The 24,836-nt window shown below is 41.4% G+C and overlaps 1 protein-coding gene across 5 annotated transcripts; it reads right to left on the reverse strand.

Moving 5' to 3' along the window:
- Positions 1 to 9: 9 nt before the first annotated feature.
- On the reverse strand, positions 10 to 24,526 carry GPR68 (G protein-coupled receptor 68). 5 transcript variants are annotated; one of them, XR_015702286.1, is made up of 6 exons: positions 24,507 to 24,526; positions 23,886 to 24,073; positions 22,974 to 23,092; positions 6,265 to 6,407; positions 3,386 to 5,273; positions 10 to 2,192 (listed from the first exon to the last, which is right to left on the reverse strand). XR_015702286.1 is itself a non-coding variant. In XM_087747518.1 (5 exons), exon 5 carries the CDS (start codon positions 5,129 to 5,131, stop codon positions 4,055 to 4,057), a length of 1,077 nt encoding a protein of 358 aa, XP_087603644.1. In that variant the 5' UTR covers positions 5,132 to 5,273; positions 6,265 to 6,407; positions 22,974 to 23,092; positions 23,886 to 24,073; positions 24,507 to 24,526; the 3' UTR covers positions 10 to 4,054. The 5 variants fall into 5 exon arrangements, 3 of the variants coding, with proteins under 3 accessions (XP_087603644.1, XP_087603645.1, XP_087603646.1); XR_015702285.1 differs by having other exon boundaries at positions 2,965 to 5,273; XM_087747518.1 differs by having other exon boundaries at positions 10 to 5,273.
- Positions 24,527 to 24,836: the final 310 nt, after the last annotated feature.

A 24,836-nucleotide genomic window follows, 5' to 3' on the forward strand; every position in this document is an offset into this window, starting at 1 on the left:
ACAAAACAAGCCAGTAAGGGTTAGAGTAGTGAAAATACTAAAAGTAGTTAAGTACAGCTCCTTTGCACACCTCCTGTAGCCCCTCTAACACTGCCTTCTTACGGTGGTGGATAGTTTGTGGAAGTGTGAGGAGATAAGGGGAGAGGTTTAACTGAGCTGATGAAAATAAGGGCAGCGTTGCAGACCGTCCCTGTAAAGGGTGGGCTATACCATTTGCCTCCTTCGTGTTAGTTGTTTGCCATTTATATGTTTTGTCCCTTTCTGGGTAATACAGAAAGGTGGTAGACATTTCAGGGTATCCTGTTGTTCAGAATAAATGAATTAAATATGTAAATAGCGATTAAAAATTAATGCTTAGAAATTAAAGCATGATTAGAAATTAAAAAACATTTGCATTCAGTATGAAATACAATTATGTAAATGAACATTTAGATGAATTCTAGTTATAGAAATTCAGCTCCTGATGAGACTAAGTGAAGCAAAATTAAATTACATCTCGAAGGCCTATTAACGCCAAACCAGTACATGACAAATTGTTGTGAATTGTGCCTGACTTTTGTCATTTAAAGCTGTGATTTTACTTTAACTCCAGAAGAGCGTCAGGGCTGAAGTTCTGCTAGTTGTCAGCCCTCCAACAGAGGGGACAGGGTATATTTGACACTGCACCTCTCAGGCACTGATGCTTTAGCTGTCATAAAATGATTATAATGCTACAAAAGGCGGGCACCAAACCATCGTGCTTTAACAGGATGAGAATGGCAGTTGTGTTTAGCCACTGCTTTTTCCAAAGGACAGTGGACTTCCAGAAGCCAGCAACACCTTGTATCTGCTTTTCTTTCTGGCAGGTGAGTTTTATTTTCCTTCTCTTATGTAAGACAAACACATAACTTTTTGAGAATGAGAAAAATCAGCGTGTACCACAAACACCAGCATACTTTGAACATTAATCTTCTGAAGTCCTTGAGGATACACAGCCTTTAAAGACTTAAAACAGTTGAACACATGTGAGAGAAAGAAATCTTAACGCCAGACTTGCTGCTAGACATTCAGATTCACCAAACCTCCCAACGTTTATTTTATGGATCAGTCATGTTTTTAGATTCATTTTATTTAAAGCCTTCTTGAAGGACGTTGCAGTGAAACTATCTCTGAAGTTTCACAATTGGAAAATGGCTCCTTTACAAGTCTCCAAACTCTCCAAACTATAACTATTAAGTAAAATATTTCATAGGAATGCTTGAGCTTTTTACCAAAGCCTGTAACCCTGCAGGATGGCATATGCTCACATCTCACAAAATGAAATTGGCATCGTTTAAAAATGTCTGTTTGGGAAAAGAGGCCACTGATTTCCTTCTCTGTGTGCTATGTGCTCGGTAGCTTACTGACATACTATACTAACAGGCACAATGTATATTATTCTTTCCAAACACTAACTTTTGTCAAAAAAAAACCCTTCATTTAGTAAGCTCTTGCTCTTTTTCCCTAAAATACAAGTTTTAACAGTCAGATTTCATTAAGAAATATAAACCATAATAATTTATTTGTCTTTTTCTCTAATTTTTTTTTTAAATCCCTTCTCGTGTGCAGTCCCAAGCACTGTATTTAATCCAATAGCAACGTGTAGCATTTCTCTAGCAACCATAGCAGGACCCTTGATTGGCTATGTTCTGGCTGAGATGGAAAGAGAAGCTCTGACTGAGAGTTACCTTCCTCCCCTATTGGTTACAGTTCTGCAGCCTAAGCCTAACAGTTACAATATAGAAAGAATTGATAAAATACTGACTTCAAAAGGAAAAAAAAAAATCCTTCCCTTCTCTTGTGGGTTAGCAGGTTAAATGTTGAGAACTGTAACAGAATGCTGAACTCTGTGACACAAGTTTCCATCTGATTTTAAACTGCAGCAGCTGACCAAAAGCTGACCACATCAAATTACCAACTCAAATAAGCCTTAATCTCTCAGATGACAATTCGATGTAATATGGCATGCTCTGTGTTCCAGCTGTCTAATTTAAACAACATGGGTAACTGTAAAGGAGTAAAGCATAAACAGAACAACAAATATTTCATCCCAGAACAAACCACGTGTGTGTCTTACAGCCTGCCAGGTCACAGGAGTCCGAGTAGTTGGCTCAGTGCTTAACAACATACAAGCACGGCGTTGCGGCAGTCAGCAGTCCCTGCCTGACGACCCCCTTGGTAGAAACAGAGAAGATTAAAGATTAGGAGAAAGTGAAGCTAAACAGCACTAATAGTCAGAAGAAAAAAATGCATGTATGAGGTAATTAATCCAGCTTGGTGAGTGGTCTAAGTATAAAGAAATGTAAAATAATTAAACAAACCAAATGTTAACATAAGCAAACCTAATCCCCTCCTGGGAGTGTGGACATGAATCCTTCCTGCAAGAGGAGGGAGGAGAGGATCTGTAGTCTCACAAATAGAAACTGTGGGCCAAAGCCATAAGACAGTTATTTCAAACACAGAGTGAACAAATATAGGAAGAATATAATAAAAACATTCTTTATTAAACACGTCCCCTAATTATTTCTACTATTGCACTCTCAAGGTGGTTTCCAGACAACTGTTATCCTATATTGCCTTTTAGAAACTGATGACAAGCAAGGCCGTGTTACAATGACGTACTTCAGACACCAGGAGTAGACCATCTGTCTAGGGAATCTTTTGACATTTAAAAAAAAAAAAAAGAAACAAAACTCATTATAACTGCTGGAAGTTATCAGCTCCAGGTTGCAGAGAGAGAGGTGTTTCAGGAAAGGTTTGAAACCAGAGAAGTGAAAGGCCAAGGCAATATTCATGGTGTAACAGTTACAGATACAAGAAGGTATGATGAGCAGATCACAAAGTAGAATCATACAGGATTCGTTAGTATAATAAAGAAAAAAAAAAAACCTAGAGAGGAGATGGTGGTAGAAACAATGCTATAAAGCACAACTCCCACATCTTTACCTGCCATTATCTCCATTTATTCCTGTATTTCATTTCTCTCTAAGTCGGGAAATGTAGATCTTGCATACATCATATTTCTGATACAGTATTTACTGAACAATGACCAAACCCTAAGCTGTGGTATCTGTGGGAGACAACAGAGTTTAAATAGAATCCATTTAACAGTTTCCCTGACAAATGCATTGTTAGTTAATTGCCTGCATTGTCTATGCTGGACAAGACGCACAAATTGCGAAGGACGCAATCCAAACCTTAGCAAGGTTTAGTAGAATTTAGATGTAACTAAATTTGTCTTTGAACACAGTGACTCAGAGAAGCACATGGGTTCAAAGCACCTCACATACTACCAAGCTCCTGTTCTTTTCCAAGTCAACAGACCAAATTATTTATCCCCATCAGAGCCAAGAGATTGATCTCGTACCTCTGGAAGTCAATGGGAGCCTTATGATGAGGTTCAACAGTCTGAGATTTGACAGTCAATCAACAGACTGAAGGTCTCAGTGGATGCTGAGTTACTTGTGCATGTTCTCCCAGAACATCTCACGTTATTGGACTGGTTGTTTTAGGAGGTTGGTTCTGGCACGGTCTCTGCAGGCCTCGAAACTGGCTGAAGGAGAAGTTATTTCAGAGAGTTACAGAAACGTTGCAGAAATGCAATTTTTTTTTCTTTTTAAAAGTACATATGGGGACATCTAATTTGTTCTGTCTCCAACCTTTTCAACAGATGATGACAGCTTGTAGCAATTACTTTCTCTAGATGCTACAGGGGCAAACAGAAAGCAGTTAAAGACAAATCCAACAGAACCACACGCCATGAGTACTAGCTTATTCTAGTCAATGCAGTCAACAAGACAACAGGTTTTGAGCAGTACCACAATGACAACAGACACGTAATTGTAACTGAACTGACTTAGCGTGCGCTTTCCTCACTATTGCCAAGGTCCAAGCACCTCCAGAGACAACTTCACCCTACTGCACTGCTAATAAGTCTTTGGGAGGTAACACAGTCATAATACATGGATAAACCAGATGAATACACAAACACAGCCATAGCTGCAGATTTTAGATTAATGTCCTTTTTTGATGAATGCTACAGGCTGCCCATGTCAGTTGTGGAGGAGTCCTTCATTCCAGTACTATCACGTGATTTTTGTAATAACTCTGGCTGTTGCTTATGCTGTGGCCTGTTGGGAGTTTCTGGAGCATTCAGCAGATAGGATTCCTTCGTCTCAGTCTTCAGACACCCTAAAAAGGTTAAACAAGAGTCTCGCATCTTGGCAAAGTTCTGGTAAGTGCTTTCACTGGAAAAACAGTACAATACTGGATCAGCAACACAATTAAAAGTAGTCAACAGGAGAGAAACATGGTAAATATTAAATATTTTCTCAGCAAATGAGCAGTTGTTCTCCAACAAGCTGCGAATCACAAGTAGGATGTGGTATGGTCCAAAGCAAACTAAAAAAATTAAAACAGTGCTTGAAACCAGTCGTTCAATTTGGATTTTCTTCTTCTTTTGAGTGCCGTGACTCTTGTGGACAACTCGTAAAATCCCACAGTAAGAGAAGGCCAGCAGAAAGAAGGGGAAAAGAAAGCCAGCAGAGAAGCGGTAGTAATTGACATTATGCTCCCATTCTTTGATGGGGTAATGCTCGAAGCATACCATGTGGCTCTCAGCATCCATACTGATCTCCCCGTGCTTAAAGACAAAGCAGCATGTCAGTATTTCTTTGGTCCAGATAACAACGCTCACAATCGCAGCAGCCTTCATTGTCCGAAACCGTTGAAACCGAAAAGGGTACACTACTGCGAGATAGCGGTCAATGGAGATGCAGCAGAGGAAGCCCACACTGATATAGATATTCTCATACAAGAGGATGCCACAAATTTTGCACAGCAGCTCATTGTAGGTCCAATTGTCATGCTGTAAAACATACTGAAGCCAAAAAGGCAAAGAAAATATGTAGAGCAGGTCTGCTATAGTCAAATTGCAAAGGTAGATACCCAGTTCGTTTTTAGCCTTGATCTGTAAGTACCCATAGTACAGTGACAGGCAGTTAGCTGGCAAGCCTAGTATAAATACAAATATGTATACCACAGGGGATAAGGCCTGGTGGATATCATGATTAATGGTGCAGTTCTCAGTTGCATTCTCTGTGAATTTCACCATCTTCTATGTCTCCCTGTATATCACTCATCAGGGTCCCGAATGAATGGATGTAAAATTTAATTTCATCCAGTTTCATGTATTGCTTATTTCTTCCACAAAACCTTTAGGCTGAAGTGATGACTTGCTGCAGGATGTTAATAACCTGAAGGTAAAACACATGAAAATCTTCAGAAGGGATATGATTGTCAAAGAGATAGTACAGTTTTCAGTAAGCTGCCTTTTCCTAGCCCTAAATTTTCTTATAGTTTTTGATAGATGATAAAGCCTGTCTGGGAAATCACGATTCATATGAGTAAGTCCTAGTACAGAAAATTTTGTGTCCAAGAATTCCAAAACACTTTACAAACATTTGTCTCTTCAGCTTTATGAATATCTAAAAAGTGAAGAAATATCATCTCTGTTTTATAGATGAGGCACAAAAGCAGTAATCTGATTTGTCCAAGATGGAAAAAATGTCTCTGGCAAACCAGCAGTCCACTCAGACTTCCTTAGAGGATGCAGGGTGCACAAAATGGTTGATTTTTAATTTCTTAAATTCCCTTTAGGTAAAAGATACCATGGAATATGCAGTTCAACCCATCAGGATGAAAAAAAATTGAATTTTTAGCAGTCTCTCTTACAGTTACTTGTAAGCACAATCTTGAAAGCAAGCTGTCTTTCTCTGTTGGAAGGACACTGTAAAAATCTGGTACGAGGTATCCCCATGGTCTCAGTCCTACAGGATATGCTACTACAGATAACCATATTTGCCATCAACTCTCAAAAACACTCATTTACTGTTACTATCTATACATTTGTGTCTTTGCTTTTCATCTTCATTGAATATGAATATAATTGTTTTCACCTGAAGAATCTTCTGTAATCCAAGCACATACCCATACAAGGCATTCCTATACTATACTATTACTATTTAAGAAACATAAAAATAACTGCTGACAACAGGTTAGCACTCGGTTCAACTAGGACAAGCATTCAGCCTTGAGCCAGCTCACGGTGATTAAACCCTAGACTAAACGAAGTATCACATTCAGCATTTTATCACTTCACGTGATATATTCACATTGGCACAAATGCTCAGCACTGGAAAACAGCGGGGCAAGCTGTGCCCAGTCTGAAGGGGCTGTATGTTTTACCTGATGATGCAGAACAGCGAGACTGTATTTCTTTCAATCTCTTCCCAGAAAACGCAAGGTTGTAGTGTATACTTCTGTAAGGTGAACAGTTTGCGTACTCTTCCTACAGCTTCAAGTCGATATGGATTCAAAAGACGACAGCACTATGAGGGACAAAGATAAGGCCTTGTTGCTTTTTCCTGTTTACTATCCTAATTTATATTTTTGCCATCATCTTTTGACCTGTCTAGGAACATACAGTTTTTTTCTGAGGCAACCCTTATGAAAACATGACAATGCTACAGTAAAATGACTGTCAGCTGCAGCATTTGAGGACGTTACTGTCCAATAATTTTTTTTAATAAATGTTTTTTTAAATAGTGGTGGGCTTTACTCCTGTAAAAACTGAAAAGAAAATCACCTCCTTTGGGCAAGAAAAGAATTGCCTGGCTGAAATAAATGACCAAACCTGCAAAGACTTTCAGTGTTTAACTTCAACCAGTGTAGCACAGTCCCACAGAAATCACAGCAAACTTAAGGACACGTGTAAATATTTAAGAATTGGAATGTGTTTTTCATTCCTTTGCTTTTCCTCTCTTTCTTACCAACAGACACAACATCAGCCCCAGTTTTGGTGGAAGTATTCTTGGGGATCTCAGACGATACCTTCAGTCATGAAACAACAGGCCAACATAAGCTCCTCTCTCTCAAAACTTCTAACTTCATTGTTCAGTGCAACTTGTGTGAAAGACTGGTCAAGTCTAGCACAGCGCAAGCTCTGCTCTCCTCCTCTCACTCTCACACAGCACCTTTGGGGGTTAAGAGACTCACACCCTCCACTGTGGGTGGCACAATAGTTATAACGGATAAATCAAGCACAGCAGGAGAAACGCTGCTTAAGGGACCCAGTCGCAGTTACCTATGGTTCAGTTTGAAGTTTGCTCCGAGAGACTGCCATAACCTTCCCACAGAATAACGATGATAATGTTAGCAGCACAGATGTGTACAGCAGAAATGAATCACTAAACTTATGTACAAATTTCCCAAAGGACTGTTACTTAGGAGCCATTAGCTCTCCTGTAATACTATCCAGTTTCTCAACGGCTTCATAACCATCATGCGGCTCTTCTGTCTGCAGGAGACCTGGCTCCACACCCGCAAGGACAGCGCACAGAATCTTTGCCAAGGCGGGTTTGATAATGTACTTGCCCCACTCCACCTTTTCCAATCCAGAGCTCCAGGTCAAGTTTGAGTTTGTATTTTATACCATTTCATTTCTGTATAATAATTTGGCGACTTTTACATGTAAGAGTTTGCCTGCACAGGATGATTGGCACACCTAGTTATGGTGTAAAATGCCTAAAAATCTAGGATCTATCATCTAATCTACCAACTAAAAGTGTTCAGTCGGTGCCCATCCTGCTGATGAGGCGAAATAGTCATTCAAAAGCTGTCAACAATTTTGAAAAGTCAAAACTGTCTTTGTATGTCTAGCATAGTTCAACAGTGCTGAGTTTCATTCAGTGTTACCCAGTGAGTCAACATGGATCACAGTATGAGAAAAAGCAGATGTACTCTAGAGTTGCACTGTTTTTTGAGGATGTTTCTTTTCCTCTAAAAACTCAAAATGTTTTTATTAAATTATGTTTATGTCATGGAGAACATGATTGTAAAAAATCATTTCTGTTTAGCTTAAAAGTCTTGCCAGAATGCAGAATGTGAAGGAGACAGCAAAAGTCTTATTGATATGACATTATGCTAATATAAGATACACTTACAATTACAGCAACTTTTCCTGCTCCCAGAGGAAGCTCTGGAGCAGGCTGTTTCAGGGGGCAGGAAGAGAAGGCTGGCTGCTATGAATCTCTTTGCCTTGTGCTAACAAACCCTCCCCGATTTCAAAGATGGGGATGAAAAACAAAGGTCCAGATTCTTGCTTGTGCAATAGCTGTCTTATACTGCTCTTCTGGTCAGTGGCAGCAGCGAGCCAGGAAATCCTTCCCTCGTTTCAGCCTCCTCAGTGTGTAGACTCTGGGACATCTTTGTGCCCTCTGATGCCTTGTGCCTGGCTAGTAACAGGCTCAGCAGCCAAATGAGAAATATGAAGGTAGTCCACCTTTCCCCCGGCACCAAGTATACTAAACATAGCTCTGCACCGGCCAGGGAGTGAAACTGTATGATTTTTCAACTAACCTGGTATCAAAGCACTGCAATGGCAGTGTTAAACAAATGGCTGCGGAAAAGCTCACCCTGTTATTAAGAACATAATGCACAATACCTTACAAGCTGTCTGGAAAAGTAGAAACTGAAGGAAAGGTGATGCAGGGTATGGGAGAGAAAAGACGAATAGCTCCCTCCTTACTTACTGGCCTCGGCGGGGTAGGGGGAGGAGAAAAATGAAACAAGTTGTTGTATGGAAAACATCTGGGGTGCAGAAAATCACAAAGCTGAAAGCAGTTACAAGCAGGAACACACAGGCATTCCTTTTAGACAGCTTTAATATGGAAATAGTGCAGCTGTGTGAGTTTTTTAGAGCGTAGTTTAGGTAACACCTTCAGTATCATGAGTCTGCAGACATTTCCAGGCAATATTTCTCTCTCATATATGCCCACATCTTTTAGATGATACCCATCTGAGCCCAAGCCTTGGAAACAAACTAGAAGACTCTTGCCATCTACATGAGCTCCAAACAATTCTCTTGTTCCTGGATTAAAAATAAAGCCAAGGATCCCTGGGCTTCAGAGAGCCTCAGTTCTCAGTTTAAACGAGCCAACTTTCATTACTCACTGGATAGTTCAACAACAGGTTCTTTTCTTTCCCAGCTCCTTTGTGCCTTAACTGTTGACAAAAACATGACTCCCTCCTGCACTGTGAGCCACGGAGCAGCTCGCGTGGTAAGCGCTGTCTGCTGGCGACGGCACAGGAAATAGCTCGGAGCCACTTGCAACACCGGCCTCTGCAGCTCGGACCAAGTACTAGCACGCAGCCTGGGAGGGTTTTTTCGGTTTCAGTGAACATTGCTACAATTTTCCTCGTAAGAAATCTGTCTGCAATTAGACCTACACATTTTTAGCAAAGACAAATGGGACTACGCCAAAGGACTTCCTTGTAGGAATTTGCAAAATTCGTGCATGCAGCTGGTCTCATCCGCAAAGCACTCGTTTCCATGAACAGGGAGCGTAAGATGGTCATGTGCCTTTATGTGACAGTAGCTCTCTTGCTGTTTAATCTGTCCCTGCACCTGTCATACACCGCAGACAGGCCTGAGTCACTTGGCTGTCATAGCAGAACTTCAACTGTGCCGCATATCTTGGAACCAGAAACCTGAGGTTGTTTCAGTGTAGGATTTGGTTCAGATCATTACCTACACAAACACCAGCCCTTAAATTCACGCACTAAGCTTCCCCCAGCACTTGAGAGTTTGTCAGCTTGGTTTGATCCTGGTTCACAAAGCTTGGAAGAATAAGGTCAGGTAAAGAGACTGGGAAGCGATGATCAGCAGAAGGGACTAGGGACCGGTCAAACAATATAAAATGGGCAGAAACTGGCTAATAACCTTAGAGCAGGTTTGAAAAAAAAACGTAGAAGAAAGTGGAAATCGGGGTGCGTGACTGAGTATGAGGAAATGGCACAATGATGCTTGGATTCATTCAGAAGAATTATGATGTAAAAGACATGGACCTGTTGGAGCAGGTCCAGAGGAGGGCCACAAAAATGGTCAGAGGGATGGAACACCTCTGCTGTGAAGGAAGGCTGGAAGAGTTGGGGTTGTTCAGCCTGGAGAAGAGAAGGCTCCGGGGAGACCTCATTACACCCTTTCAACACTTAAAGGGAGCTTATAGGAAAGATGGGGACAGACTTTTTAGTAGGGCCTGTTGCGATACAGCAAGGGGTAATGGTTTTAAACTAAAGGAGGGTAGATTCAGACTAGATATAAGGAAGGAATTTTTTATGGTGAGGGTGATGAAACACTGGCACAGGTTGCTCAGAGAGGTGGTAGATGCCCCATCCCTGGAAACATTCAGAGTCAGGTTGGACGGGGCTCTGAGCAGCCTGATCTAGCTGAAGCTGTCCCTGCTCATTGCAGGGGGCGTTGAACTAGATGACTTTTAAAGGGCCCTTCCAACCAAAACTATTCTATGATTCTAAAAGTGTCACAAGTAGAAAGAGCCATAAAAGGCAATGAAGCATGATTCTGTTAACACACAAGAAAAGGAAGGGTAAAGAAAGACAAGCACGTATGAGGCATAAGCACAAATTATAGATCTAAACATAGCTGAAATATTTGCTGTTATTTTTTATTTCAATGTTTAGAACCAAAATTGTGACCCAGCATCTGCCAAAATGTTTTTAACAGTAGGATGGGGGCATAGAAAACATAGATAAGCAAAGGCTAACAGATATTTTGAAAGTCTATGTGAGCTCCGAGGGAATTAGCTAAAGCAATTTGTGAACTATTGCGGATGATGTTTCAGAAATTATGGTGGATTGGGGTAAAACAGGCATAACACCTGTCTTGTGAAAAGAGTAGTTGGAGAATTATATACCAGTCAGCCGAGCTTCAACCAGAACAAGTCATCAGACAATCAATACATGTATCCATGCACTTACAGAAGTGACTCACAGCTGTGGAGACTCACCCCAAGGGAGTCCTGCCATACTTCCAGAGAAGATGAAGCTGGGCTGGGGTTGGCAGCTGCACTTACTTCACACTCTGCCTCGAAAAGATGGGAGAAGCTCCAGCCTCAGTCCTAACTGCTTTCTGTAGGAAGACTGGCGCAGGCATGGATGGGTCCTATTTTCCCTGCATTGTGCAGCCTTATCAGGCTGCAGATCCTGTTGCTGCTCCAGTGAGCAGAAAGCCAAGGAGAGCTGGAAGGGATAAAGGACAGTCGTGGAAGCTGGTCTCATCTCCCCCGATTAATCCATGAACCTGTTGCCTCCCCTCCCTGCCAATGGTCAGTCCTGCCCCACACAGCATCACACCCAAATATCATCCCAGTCATGTCAGTACCCCAGGTCCCCACCTGCCACAGCTCAGTGCCATCCCTGTCCTCATAGCCTCTTCAGCCTGATATCAGACATGAAATCCTCCTTCTCAACAGCTTTCAGTTCCCGTGATACCTGAACAATTCCTTTCTCACACAGAGCCCCCATGCACCAGGGCTATTGGTGCAGAGGGGGAAGGCAGGACTTGAGGGGGAATAGAGTCAGCAGCTGCATTTCAGGGCTCATGAAAGCCAGGGAAAGAACAGGGGGGGAAGACACAGAGGCAGCAAGGGCAGCAGCATTGCAGCCAAACAGCTTGGAAGGCTGCTTTAGAGATGCTGCTGCAACAAGTGACACAAACATTCCACAGGAAACGGTAGTGTCAGACCAATCTCATTTCCATCTTTAATGAGGTACACGGCTGAAGAGCTAGGCAGGAAGCAACAAGTGTAATACATCTTCATTTTATGAAGACTTTGGACACATGCCAATGTACATTCCCATTAACACCTGGGAAATTGTAAAGGCATTAGGTACTGCTGAACGTGTTACACAACCATGCTCAAAAAGCAGCCACCAGCCATCTGGAATGATGGACTGAGTCGAGCGTGTAACAATCTGCCCTTTTCAGGATGCTAGTCAGTATTTTCATCTATTCATAATTTCATAATTTCTATCCCATTCAGAAAGGGATAGAAAATGCACTTAATAAATCAGCAAATGACACTGACTTGTGAAGGAATATATAACACAAACAGGATTTAAGATGATCTGGGTCTGAAAACAAAACAAAATCCATTGAGGGCAAATGCAAAATTACTATGCTTAGAAAGAAAAAAAATCAGATTGTCAGTATGCAATGAGGAATATCTGGCTATGCAGCAGGATGGATAACAATGCACTTAGGTTCACTCTGTTACTTCTGAGAAGAAGAGAATTACACTGGGATGCAGTAGGGCACAATGTCACGTGTCCTCTCTACTCATCACTGGTAAAGTCTCTGGAACCTTTTGTACTCCAAGAGATACACAGGCAAATTAGAAAAAGTCCAAATATTTTGGGCAACCAAACTATATAATCCCCATTTCTCTGTCTTCACAAATTCAAAATTGTATTCCCTTACAGACAGGAGTTTCCTGAAGGTAAGTTGATTATGCTTGTGAAGCACTCAAATGTCCTACCAATGACTGCTGTAGATAAAACAAACAAATAGATGATAGGCACATTTATCAGAGGTGGAAACAATTCTAGTGAATAAGATATTTTATCCTTGTTCATCACTTCGGACAAGGCAACATATTACACAGCTACTCTTAGGGGCACAATGCAAAGCCATGGAGATATATGCAAAGCCAGCACTGACTGTTATTTCAGGGACCAGAAACAGCAACGCTGCAGCCGTGTGATACTTGGCCTGGCAGATCAAAGAAAAAGGGTGCAGGAAGAAAACTAAGGTAATTCCAGTCTACTGCATTATGTTTCTACAAGAAAGGTGCTCAGATTTGGCTCAAGCATCTCAGCAGGGCACTGGTTTTGTTGAGCTCAGATAGAGTTGGCATGGGTCATAGTGAGACAAAAGTCCAGTAGAAATAATGATTCTACCCATTAAAGGTCATAGTCTGGTTTAAATATGCAAGTGGGCTAAAAATTAGGTTGCAGTAGAGACCTTAAGATTTCTGATTCCTGACCCCAGTGTACTTGACCTTGACGCTCACCTTCTTTTAGTGCAGCTCATTTTATGTGCACCATCAATGTACATTTTCAGGGCATGGGATTAATTTCTCTAATGACCATACCATGTATTTTTTAATTGGATCCGTTTCTAAACCATTCTTAGTGAATCTGGAATTAAACATATACCACTTTAAAGACAGGTACATGGTCCCTAAGAGTATAACTTATAAGTCACTAACAACAGAAAGCGCACAGAAATTTTGGTTTTATCAAACCTCTGTGTGAAGAGCAGTTGGCTGCAAGGAGTTTTGTTTCTGTCTTCTGCTGGTTTTGTTGTTTGTAAAGCAGAAAGGCTACCTCTCCGCTATACTTACTTTCATTTTTTTTTCTCTCTGCTTTTTTTGCATTAGAAGAACAAACTCTGTATGTCCTTCTCTTTGCAAGAGAGTCCTACTGGAGTCACACAGTAAAAAAAGGACTGTATCTTTTTAAACTTCTGAAACCATCTTACGTAAATTGGAAAAAAAAAAAGGCAAAAACTCAATTCCTCCTTAAACCAAATTCCCTTCTGGAGTTAATTTAGGTCTATACACAACCCATTCAGTGTTTGTTAACTTGCAAGTGGACCCTTCTAACATGGACCTCTGTGTACAATAATTATTACTGTGTGTATCTGTTTCAGTGGGAGGAAACCATAAAAGTATTCTGTAAATTACGAATCACTTTACTTTAGTCATTATTGTATGACTCCACTTACAAACCTATTGTCAAAGAAGGAAACCGGCAACATTTTTTCAGAACCCACATAAACAAAAGACTAATTAGTCACCGATGTCCAGTCTTCCCTAACACAGACATGCAATTATTCACAGCATTGGGTAAATCACTCCATTTGCTTGAACTTTGGTATCCTGGGAATTTGTCCCAACTTCTTCATTTCTGCTTACCAAATTTCTCTGAAGTCTGAAGTAAGCTAGTTACGTTAAATATTTCATCGCTAAAACTTTAGACACCATCTGGCCCACAGTGGTGGGATAGTTGAGAGTTTCATACCCTCAATTGTAAATTTTTCATTAGGAATTGATCATGTGGATTTGAGTAGCAGGTTCATGGTAAAATACTTGAATCATTAATCTTTTTTTTTTTCTCATAGAAAATTTGATGCTTGTTGAAAGCACTAGATTGGACATCACCACAAGCTGAGAAATTTGACCTGTGCAGCCTAACATAAGCAGTGCGGGCTGATGAATGCAATGCGGCTAGAAGCCAATGAAGATAGCCCATGTGTATTAGCCATGTCATTAACTCAATTTCATTTAGACCTCTAAATGTAGTTCCAATGGTCATTTCCCATCAGTAATGACATGGTAATGTAGTTTAATCTTACAAGTGCCCTGGCCCACAGATCATGAAGCTCCGTAAGGAATAGCTGAAATAGTATGGATCACAAACCTAAATGTTCTATATTCAACCCACTTCATAAGTCAAAAAACCTCATTCGCAATTAAGCAGGAACCTACCTAGGAAGCAAGCAGCTGAGCACTTCTGAATGGCCATAAAAGAGCTAAGTACCACACACCAGTAACTTGTATTAACACATTACCCTGTAGGCTACACTGGGAGAGGTCACAGCGAGGACTTGCTGAAACACAAAATTTACATTCTTGGAAAATGTCAGTATTTCAGAAAAAAATGCCCTGAATAACCCAGGAGATTATCATCCTAGGCTCACATTTGTCATTTTAATTAGAGCACCGAGTATCCAGCTTCTTTCTTACCTGCTGTGCAAACTGCTGTGTACAACATATTACGTATTCCACATGATACGAGAAGTCAGTAATAAAGCATACCCTATTTTCCAGTAGAACACTGGGAAGGATGTGGGGGTTCCAGGGGTCACATACTGAACTGAAGTCAGCAACAGCCTTTTATAGAACAACACACACACACACACACCCCCATCGCATTGGGATGTCTCAGTAGGCTGTAGGTACTACCCCTCCATCCTGTGCACCTCTGTAAGACTCTACAGAGGTGCATGGATCCTCTGAGATCCACTGGCTGTGGTCAGGAGAAGTGCAGGGGAAAGGTCAGAGGTCTAGCAAAGCCAAAGACTGAGGTAGTTGGGCTTGTTTAGTCTAAAGAAGACTAGACTGAGGGCAAACATAGGAAAAACCTTCAGACATGTTAAAGATTGTTGCAAAGATGAGAGAGGCTGGGTTAAACACCATGAAAAACTTTCCACTAACAAAGGCAAGTGGAACACTGGGATAGATGGTGCATGGGATGTAGGGCTGTCATCATAGAAGGTCTTAAAGTCTGGCAAACAACTTGAGAGTGGTTCAGCTGATGCCCCTTGAAGGCAAAGAAATGTTTGGGGAGCTCTCAGGACCTTTCCATTCTGTTCTCCACTACTGTTTGCCAGTTGACATGACACAACTCATCCCTCTCAGCAACATGCAATAGCATGGAAATAAATTGTATAAATCTGACACAAAGTAAAATAGTTTCCACAAAGAAATTTTGTTTTGAAGCAAATCATCATTTTCCAATGATTTTTTATGAAATGTTTTTCATTTTGAAAGTTTTTCCCTGGAAATTAAAGCTATATTGAAGTGAAATCTGTATGACTTCACATGCACAAAAACTAATACAAAAAATCCATGTTCTGCTTCTGTACCATTTCATTTCAGGTTTTTGTGACTTTGGACTTCTTACATGAGGCCTGTACATATGAAGGACAAGTTGACATGAGGGGTAAGGAAGGCAGATAAGACAATAAGCACAGTTAGTCCAATATCTCAGACTACTTCTTATTCTTTATCTAGGATTAGGGCCTTTTTGCCAAATGCAAGGTCTGAACAACTGGCTGAGCACAGGGAAGTGATGAAAAGAAACTACACTTTGGAAAATCCCTATTTATGGTAATAAGAAGGTTATACAATGTGTAATTTCAGGAAAGCAGTCCAAGTGGTATCAGGAAGGTGAATCACATAACAGGAATTAGTCATGCCATAGTTGCCTCAAAGCTTTTAAAAATGACCCTCATCTGCCCCCTCCTTCCCACTGTTAAAGATCAGCCAGGTGGATGACATGACCCTCCAAATACTTCACTGCTGAGCTATTGTGACTAGCTCCTACCCACAGGGAACATCGCTCTGAGGCTTCGTGGATGACTTGCGTGAGTGCAAGACAGTGGGTGGAGGAAAACACATCACACCGCTTTCTGCAGAAATATCAAATCTCTGTATTCCTCAGGGAACAACTCCAAATCTTCCTTTCCCCTCAACTAAAACCTCACACAACTCAACCTCCCTCTCCCCCACAACCCTCCTTGACACCGAAGCCAAAGCACTGTCCTGTCTCTATTGCACAGGCAGCAGGCAAGTAAGCAATGATGAATCATAGACAACAGAACTGCTTATAATCCTCAGCATGTGCGCTGATCGTCATTTAAAACAACATTGCAAGAAAAGCCATGATTATGCAGGTCTTACTGATTAGAAGCCACAAAAGACATGATCAACATGCAATATTACCAGTAAGGAACAAGGACTGGAACAACTGTGTTGTAGCCTGGGATTGAGAAATAGGAACTTCACCTTTCTGAACTAAATGAGTTCTGATTCATTTTACCATCTACAGCCTTGGGGAAAATCACTCTCTGATTCATTTTCCCAAACTCTGTATTACTGCCTCTTTTGATGCTGCAGCCTGCTCTGACACCAGCACTGTGGTCCATCAGGCAACGCCAGATGTCTTGCATAGAAATCAGTGACTTAAGGTTTAGGTCATATATGTATTGCATTTCAATGATTTTTGCCTTCCTTGGTTTGCCAGCGTGCCCCGCTACCTCTGGCACTGCCATACAGCCCACAGATTTCTCAGCAGCCTCTGTGCACGGGCCACCCATTTGCAGCAGGTGGGCCACAGCACACTGCCAGCATCCTGTACCAGTCAGCATCCACGCACCAAGGCCAGGCAGAGCCAGTCAGATATTAGCCTGTATCTTCGCCCAGATGCTTATGGCCCTATACAGACGTAGTCGATGTGTATATTGAGAACAACTTGCTCTCTGTACCCATATGCTCTCACAGAAAGGGAGAGGGGTGCCAACAACACTCAAGGGAGTCCCTTCTGTCGAGCCTCCCCAGCATCACTCACTGGTTACAAGGGAAAACTTTTGTTCAAAAACTAACAAGTTGGAGACCAAAGCAGGGACCAAATTCTCTTCCTGCTTGCATCTTTTATAATGCCAATGCCTCCAGACAGAACAAGGTATAATTAAACCCAAGTATCAGCACATCATGCCCTCCAAACAGAACTATCTCATTAACCGAAAGTAGTTTGGAAAGCAACCAAACATCCGTCTGTACAATTTTTGCGCCTTCCTTACTGACAGTCCAGTGGATAGAACTGATTTTGCAGTGGTGCTGACAAGCAGTAGCTTGGGTCATCAATAATCAATGTTTGACTAATAACGTTTAACAAATAGCAAAGACTGAGAGAAAAATTTTGCTTTCTAGGTCTAACTGAAATGTGTTTGAAACTCAGCTGCGTCTGAAGAGATTGAGCACATCTCCTGTTCAAGGAGAATGTTAACATTTTCATTATTCCATGCATCAGCAAATAATGATACGTTCAATAAAGTCATCTCCCTTTTAAATGCTATTTTTTGCATATATTATGATTCAGTATATGATTCATTTTGTACAGCAAAAGTTTTAAGACATGGTAAAGTGAAAAGCTGTTTACAGTTTTTGGAGAGTTTTTGCTTCCTCCCCTCATTTTCCTTTGACTTTATTCTTTTTCTTCTGTTTGGATTTAGTTTAATCAAAGAGATGAAATTCGACATAGGATAGAAGCCTGTTCAACTGAAGCACGTAAGATCGCGTGTACTGTCATCATTTGAAACTGGAATAATTCTTTTGTGCCTTTGTACTATGTATTTCTGGTTTACACTGATCCCCATTGTGTGTTTCAAACATGTTTTTGTTCTAGATCCAATTCTTTCTAGTCTAGCACACCATCCGCCCTTCCACGCACTGTTGTTTAGCTGTGCTCATTTCCTTTCAGACTCGGTTGAGGTTTTTTTGCCCCCTGTTCTGTATTTCTGTATTTCTCCCTTGGATACAGCATTGGAGGCAGGGGGTGTGCACATGCATTTGTGCATGTCTTCAAATAGTCCCCATCTAGCCTATAGAGATATAACTATTCTAAGATATCCCTTTTTGCTGCCTTTAATTAAGCTTTCTCCTTTTTTGCAGTTTCCCTTTTGGAGGTTAACCAAGTTTCCTGTCAGTCTAAGTCAATATTCGCATGTAAGGCTTGTTCTCCAACATTATTTCTCAGACTTCTCACGATTGTGTAGGAGCACCGCGCCTTGCAGGTTTTCCTCTGTGCTCTTTCCTTCGTTGTTGCTCTCATTCCCTAGATGACTACTGAAAACTTCAAACCTTTTTTTTTTTTTTTTTTTTTTTACTGGAGGATACAGGACTCCAGCAACCTAGTCCCCAAAGGATAAATCATTCTAAACAAAGTGCTGGCATCTGTATCTGCAGGCTTGCTTATGTTTTCATTTCCTGAATTTTCATTTCCTCAATTCATTTTCATGTTTTCATTTAAAAAATTCTTCTAATACTCACATGATTTTGAGTGCTAGTGTCTTGCTTTCATTAAGATTTAAACAAAGTCTGGCCTTCCCTTACTCCTGAGTGCCCACATTTCCCAATGTATATGAGCCCATCTTCCCTCCTCCATTTTCTTTGTAATACCTTGAAACTGCCTCTCTCTGTCTGGCCTTACATATGCTGTGCGAAGCCTTCCTCAGCACAGTGCTGCTGAATTCCTGTACTTCAGTGTCCTAAGAGCCTAAATGTTCTTTCCAGCACCTCTCCATCCCACCTTTGGATGACACTGGCATCCGCACAAGCAGTGGCTGCCCGCTTCCCCTGTGCCAGAGCCCCGTCAGGTTTGCCACCTCTCTCCTGGGAGACAAATCCCAGCATCCTGCCTGGAGGCACGAACTCAGCCATCCATATGCTTGAAAACTGACTGACCCTTCTCTAGTCTTCCTTTAAAGAAAATTGGGAGGAATGACCTGCCCACAAGAATGGTATTAATCTGGATAAAAGAGATTCAACAGAAAAATTGAAAAAATAGTTGAAGAACCATGACCTTACAGAAATGAAAGAAAAACTTCTTTTATAGTACCAGAGAAGCAACTCAGAGCAAAAGCAACAACCTTACTGTAAACCGTTCACTCTTCCCAACACGCATCTGACTAGAGAAAAGGGAAAGAATCAAATAGTCATTACAGGGAAGTTCTGATGAGCTCTTGGGTGGGAGATGGAAAAGTTGGCACAGGAGATGTGGGATTCCAACTCAAGAGCTGTTCAGAAATCCGGGTCCTGCTCTGGGGTGGAGGTGTAAGACCCCCTCTGAAATTTGGACACAAGCTCAAATTCCAGATAATAATGTCCTGACACGATAAGTTAAGGGATCTCAGTTTAAGCCTCTTCCTACTTTAAAAAAAGTACTAGTCTCTTCCTACTTTTGAAAGCTATGTCTCATCACTTCTTAAATGCGAAGCATAAAACAGATACATCCTCTAATTAGATATGTGCGTAGACACTAAATCATTATCCGTCAGAGTAAAAATTCTCCTTCTTCCTTTGGCAGATGGAAGACAAAATGTTTCCAGATATAAAATGATCAAATTCTAATTGTTACTAAAATATTGAGTTATAAGAAAGCCAAACCAAGAGATCTCTGTAATAATATTTCCATTCTTCCCTAGTGATGTTGCCCATTTTAGCATTTTATTCAGGTGTCATTAAAGTGACTTAAGTTTGATACTTTGATTGCATTTGCTTTTGTAATGCATTCATTTTTTATCTCCCCCTTCCTCTGTTAGTTATCTAACCGCTCGTCAAAGCTCGTGCATCTTTACTGTCAACCCGCAGCAAACAACATGAGAGAAAGGAAGTTTGAAAGCTTGTGGAATAAAGCAACGATGTTCAGAAACGAGAGGCTCAGCTCATCCTAGCAGCAGTAGCTGTCCGTAGCAATTTTTGAGTGGAGAATGTCAGGAAAATGTCTATCGTGGAGCAACAGTAACAGCAGTAGAGAGCCTTCTCCGTTACCTGTAGACCAGCCCAATTTTGTATTTCTATTCACCTCTGGCACGGTGACAGATCTGAGCATAAGCAACCCCAGATCAAACTCCAAGACAACCCAGCTGGAAACAAATTTGTTGCCACAGAAACAATTTCTGGCAAGAGGGCTCCATAGAGAGGAACAGAGTACACTTTCAGGTGAGCCTGTTTCTCAACTTCCCTCTAACAGAGTGTTTTAGACCTGTTATTTAGTCTTTTTTCTTTCTCAGACAGATTAGCTACAGCTTCCGGATGAAGTGCCTAAAAAGTTCTCTTTTTGCTACCCAGTAGATTAGCAGAGTTCAGAGTGTGGTTTCCAGTGGAGAAAAAGGAATTACAGTGAATGAATCCTTCAGAGAATAAACTGCAATGTTGTTCTTAGCTGCTGCTGATTACTAATACCTTTACTTAAAATTATTGGCCAGTTTCTTCTAAACATTAAAGCTGTTCTGTGTCTTTTCGAAACCAATTGCCATCAGCTGTCAGGGACAGCAGCTCTGCAAATGCTTCAGCTGGCAGAATAATTCATAACAAGCATTAAAAGCCACTCAGAATAAGCTTTATAGGAAAAACAAACCTCTTAGCGGAGGCATTCAGCTAATTATAAGGTAATGAGCCTTACAGGCCACCATGTCTGGAGTTCTCTTTCCACAGTTCTTCGCTTACAAATAATTAGCAAGTTGCATAAATGTCCTCGTGAGTCCAAAATTACTTTTTCTTTGGTTATCCCCACACTGACACAAGAATAGTCAGTGGGAGTGAAGCCCCAGGGCAACACAAATGCACCCTCAGGTCAGATCTAGAAAAACTGGCAGGGAAAAGATTTTCTTCTCCATGTGCTGTTTAGCGGGATGCCAAGAGAACTTGCAGTTACAGCATCAGCTGGTTGATCTGAGTGACAACATTCACAGGGCTGGTTAGGGCAGGAAAACGTACATTAACGCCCGCACCTTTGTACACCTGGCCCCATGCAACTGTGCTCAGCCACAGGTAAGAAGTTTCCAGTCTGTCCAACCTCAGGAACCAGCCATCCCCCAGGCTCACTCTATTTGATTGCACCTACTATGATGACACCTATGTACACCTCGTTCAGCTGGGACTCATTTTCTCCCTTCTCTCTCCTTTTCCCACATCTCCCTTCTCTCTTTTCCCACTGTCTAGGATTGCTTACACTCCTCAGGTCCCAGAACAAAGGGAGTCAATTTTTGTCCACCAGTCACAAAGTGAGGTAAATACATTTCACTGCAGATGTCAAGTGAGATGCATTTTTTTAATGAGATACTGGAACTGCCGCATCTTTCTTCGTTTAAAACTGTGATATTCAAATCGCAACACTGTGATGTAGATAGACATTGTCACCCGACCCGGCTGTGCCCCGCTATCACAGAACATCATACTGGTCTCATCCTATAAACGCAACGTTTTCTCTCAGTGTACTCCCCAGACCCCGGAAACACTCCTAAAACTTTGGGGATGTACCTTCGATGTTATCATCTAAATTACAGCTGTACAGCACCGAGCGTAAAATGAGCTGGAAACAGCTACCTTCTGCCTCTTCCCCCACATAACAGAAAGACCTTACAATTGCCTGTGTAGAAGCAGCGTGATACAGGGGAACAACAACATACTAGCAATAAGAGGGGGATGCAGGAAGGATAGGGGTAAGGACAGTAAAAAATTTTGTTTCCTCAGAACAGGAATGGTGGAGTGGGTGCTAAATACACAGGACTGACTCACTTCTTACTGGCTTCTTGATTAAAGACAACTTGAAAGAAGAAGTGGTCAGACACCGTACTCTTCTGGAGCCGGCATGAACACAGGGTGCTCATGTGGAAAAAGTCACGGAGGGAGCTGATTAACAGACTGCTCAGAAAGTCCCGTAATGCTCTCAATGACAGTGTCATGTCTTATGAGCCTACATGTAGCTATTTTTTCTTGCCTCACTGTTAAGTTTCCTTAAATTGTTATTAATAAATATCTGTGTGTGTTCTGAACAGAAAAGGGTGGGACAAAGCTGTTACATTTTTCTAAATTCTCTATTTTTCAGCTCCCCTCCTCATGTACACATGAAGCTGATCGCTCAGTGATTGATTTTTCTTGTTGCTTTACAAAGACTGTCAAGAACCAGAAAAATGTGCTTGTAACACAAGCAACCTACAATAATGAACAAAGACTTTTAATCCTATTAAAAAAAAAAAAAAAAAAAGATTCATTTCTGACCAAATGGATTTCGTTTCACTAAACAAACCTTCACCTTTCAAGTTTCCCAAGTCAGGTTCTGTACAGCAGCAAGAAAAGTGGCTTACTGTTTGGAAAATACAGTAATGACATGCTTTTGAGATACAAAGACAAATCTACATAGGTGTACACCGGGCACCCATACCCCAAGATATGTAGTTTAGCAGTTTCCTGTTAGGCGTAAATTTTGGCTTGTGTTCTCAGGGGAAATGAAGTATTTAAATCACTTATTAGTCATTCAAAATAGCTTCTATTTAGTCAACTTATACAGTCCTACTAAGTTCTCTGAAAATGACTACTGGCTATTGCTCTGGTTCCCCGCTGCAAACATGAAACAGTTTCTTGGTTTATCTTAACAATTCCCTTTCATTAATACAACTTCAACATTCAGCTCTCCTTGCGCCTAAGTGGAACTCAAGAAAGTTTTTTTGAAAGAACTTTTGTTCAAAGTTCCCACTAATGGGGACTTGCCAAGGAAATAAATTTTGAAGTTGTGCATTTTTTTGGACGTTGCTTTCGTTGAGTCCTTGGACTGCGTCATTATTTTAGTTTAACAACCTAACCAAAAAACTGTCCTGCCACCTTTCCAGGGGTCATAACCTTGTATAACCTGCCTCAATGATCAAAAATTAACTTACTTTTAAGAATGAATAGATAAAAAATGGAACTCACCTGTGAGCAGAGTTTGTGCAAAGAGTGCACACTGCAGTGTGAAGAGCACAAAACTTCCCTTCTGCCAGCTGCTGCTTAGGCTGCTGGTGAGGCTGTCCTCCTCCCAAGTGTGAGTAAGGCTGTCAGTGAAACAGCATAGGGAAGGAGGAGGAGGAGATTGTGTTTCAGCTCCTGTGCTCTTTATGGTTCAACTGCGAAGGAGTCAGCCCAGCCCTCTCCTCCCTCACCCACTCATTCATAAATGAAAGAGATGAGAGTGCCAAAAGCAGACACTAAATACGGAGACAGCAATGCACACAGAGCAGTGTTCACGCCCATACCTACTGTCACAGACACGAACCAGCAGATAACTGCAGTATGATCACAGCAGCCAGTGCAAAGCCCCAATACTGCTGCTTACAGCTTATCTAAACACACACAGATGTTGCCTCGTGCAGGTGTATTACAAAGTATACAGAGCATTAGTGTTGTTATTAGCATTATTTACAGTAAGTGGTTCCTAGAGCTTGCTGAGATCAGAACTTCATTATGTCCAAACACAGCAGAAGCTGATCTCTGCACAAGGGAGCATCTTCTCTGACTGTACAAAAGTAAGGGCTCCAAGGCGGGGTTTCCTTTTCCTTTCTCTCTCGTTTACATAGCAAGACTGACAGGCATAAACAGATCAAAGGCCTTGTCCAAGGTCATTCAGGAAGACTGTAGCAGATGTAAAAGCTGACCTCCTGCTAACTCACACCACTACTCTTATTCCCACAGGAGCGAAAGCTGCACCATGGGATACGTATTAAAGTGTCTGTCATTCAAACTGAAATGCACTACTCTTAAAAAAAACCAGATATATATGAATTACACCACTGAAGCTGGAAACAAAAGCTGTTAGCAGTTCAGGCTCTGAACTGGTATATAACTCACCTGATGTAGCGCTCTGCCGTGCTGCTGTACAGACACCAGTGACACTGCGTGCTCGGTACAGCACCTAACTAGAGTTGCCGTCTGCTCACTGTAATGGGGCAACAGTGCTCCAAGGGCAGCCAGAGACAGTAAGTCTGGAAATAGGAGTCTTGTACAGGGTACTCCGAGACATGTTCTCCATGTCCAACCTGGTGGAAAGCAGAGTGACATAAGCACAGAAACAAAATAGAAAAAACAAAAAAACCAAAACCAAAAACAAACAACCAAAACAGGGAGGGGATACAATGACATTTACAAAACTTGGAAATACTCCAGGAATACCCATGGCTAACGTCAGAACCAGCATCAAAAATAACTCCTCATTCCAAACACAGGCAAAGGGCTCTTCAGGTATGACAGGCTAGCAGATGGCAGAGCCCTTCCTCTGCCAGGGCCTCTGGCAGATCAGGGATCTAAAATTATCTGCAGAATTAAGGGACATCTCTGAGTTTCTGAGGAGGGATGCAGCAGAAAAAACGGGAAATTCACAAACATGGCCAGAAAAGGCTGCAAAAAGCACAGAACAGTCCTTTGCAGTCTCATCGTGCTGCTCAGAGGATGGCAGAGATGCAGAGAGCATACCTGGCTGAACAGGCAAGGCACAGGCTCCTGGGAGAACAACCGGAGGCTGAACACCCTGTGCAATATTAAAGAATATGGAGGGTTGGTATCAAATTTATCAGGGCTACTTGGAATGCTCCCTTGTCTGTTTTGTTTTGTTTATTTAGTACTCATTTAGTATTTATTTAGTATTTATATGTATTTTTATATACATATATTAGAATACATATATCAAGAAAATCGCACAGACTGGGATCTTTCAGAAGGCAAAGTAAAATATCTGTTCCATTGCCTTTTAAGCCACAGTTATGTACCCTTGGATAGTGCAGCTCTTCTATTAGATTTAAAGAA

Source organism: Nipponia nippon, unplaced genomic scaffold (genome assembly GCF_047370975.1).
Source record: "Nipponia nippon isolate SJK-2023a ecotype South Korea unplaced genomic scaffold, ASM4737097v1 scaffold_11, whole genome shotgun sequence".
Taxonomy (NCBI): Eukaryota; Metazoa; Chordata; class Aves; order Pelecaniformes; family Threskiornithidae; genus Nipponia; species Nipponia nippon.

Excerpts from the sequence above, each read along its gene's own strand:
- GPR68 (XM_087747518.1), bottom strand. The coding sequence starts at position 5,131 with ATGGTGAAATTCACAGAGAATGCAACTGAGAACTGCACCATTAATCAT.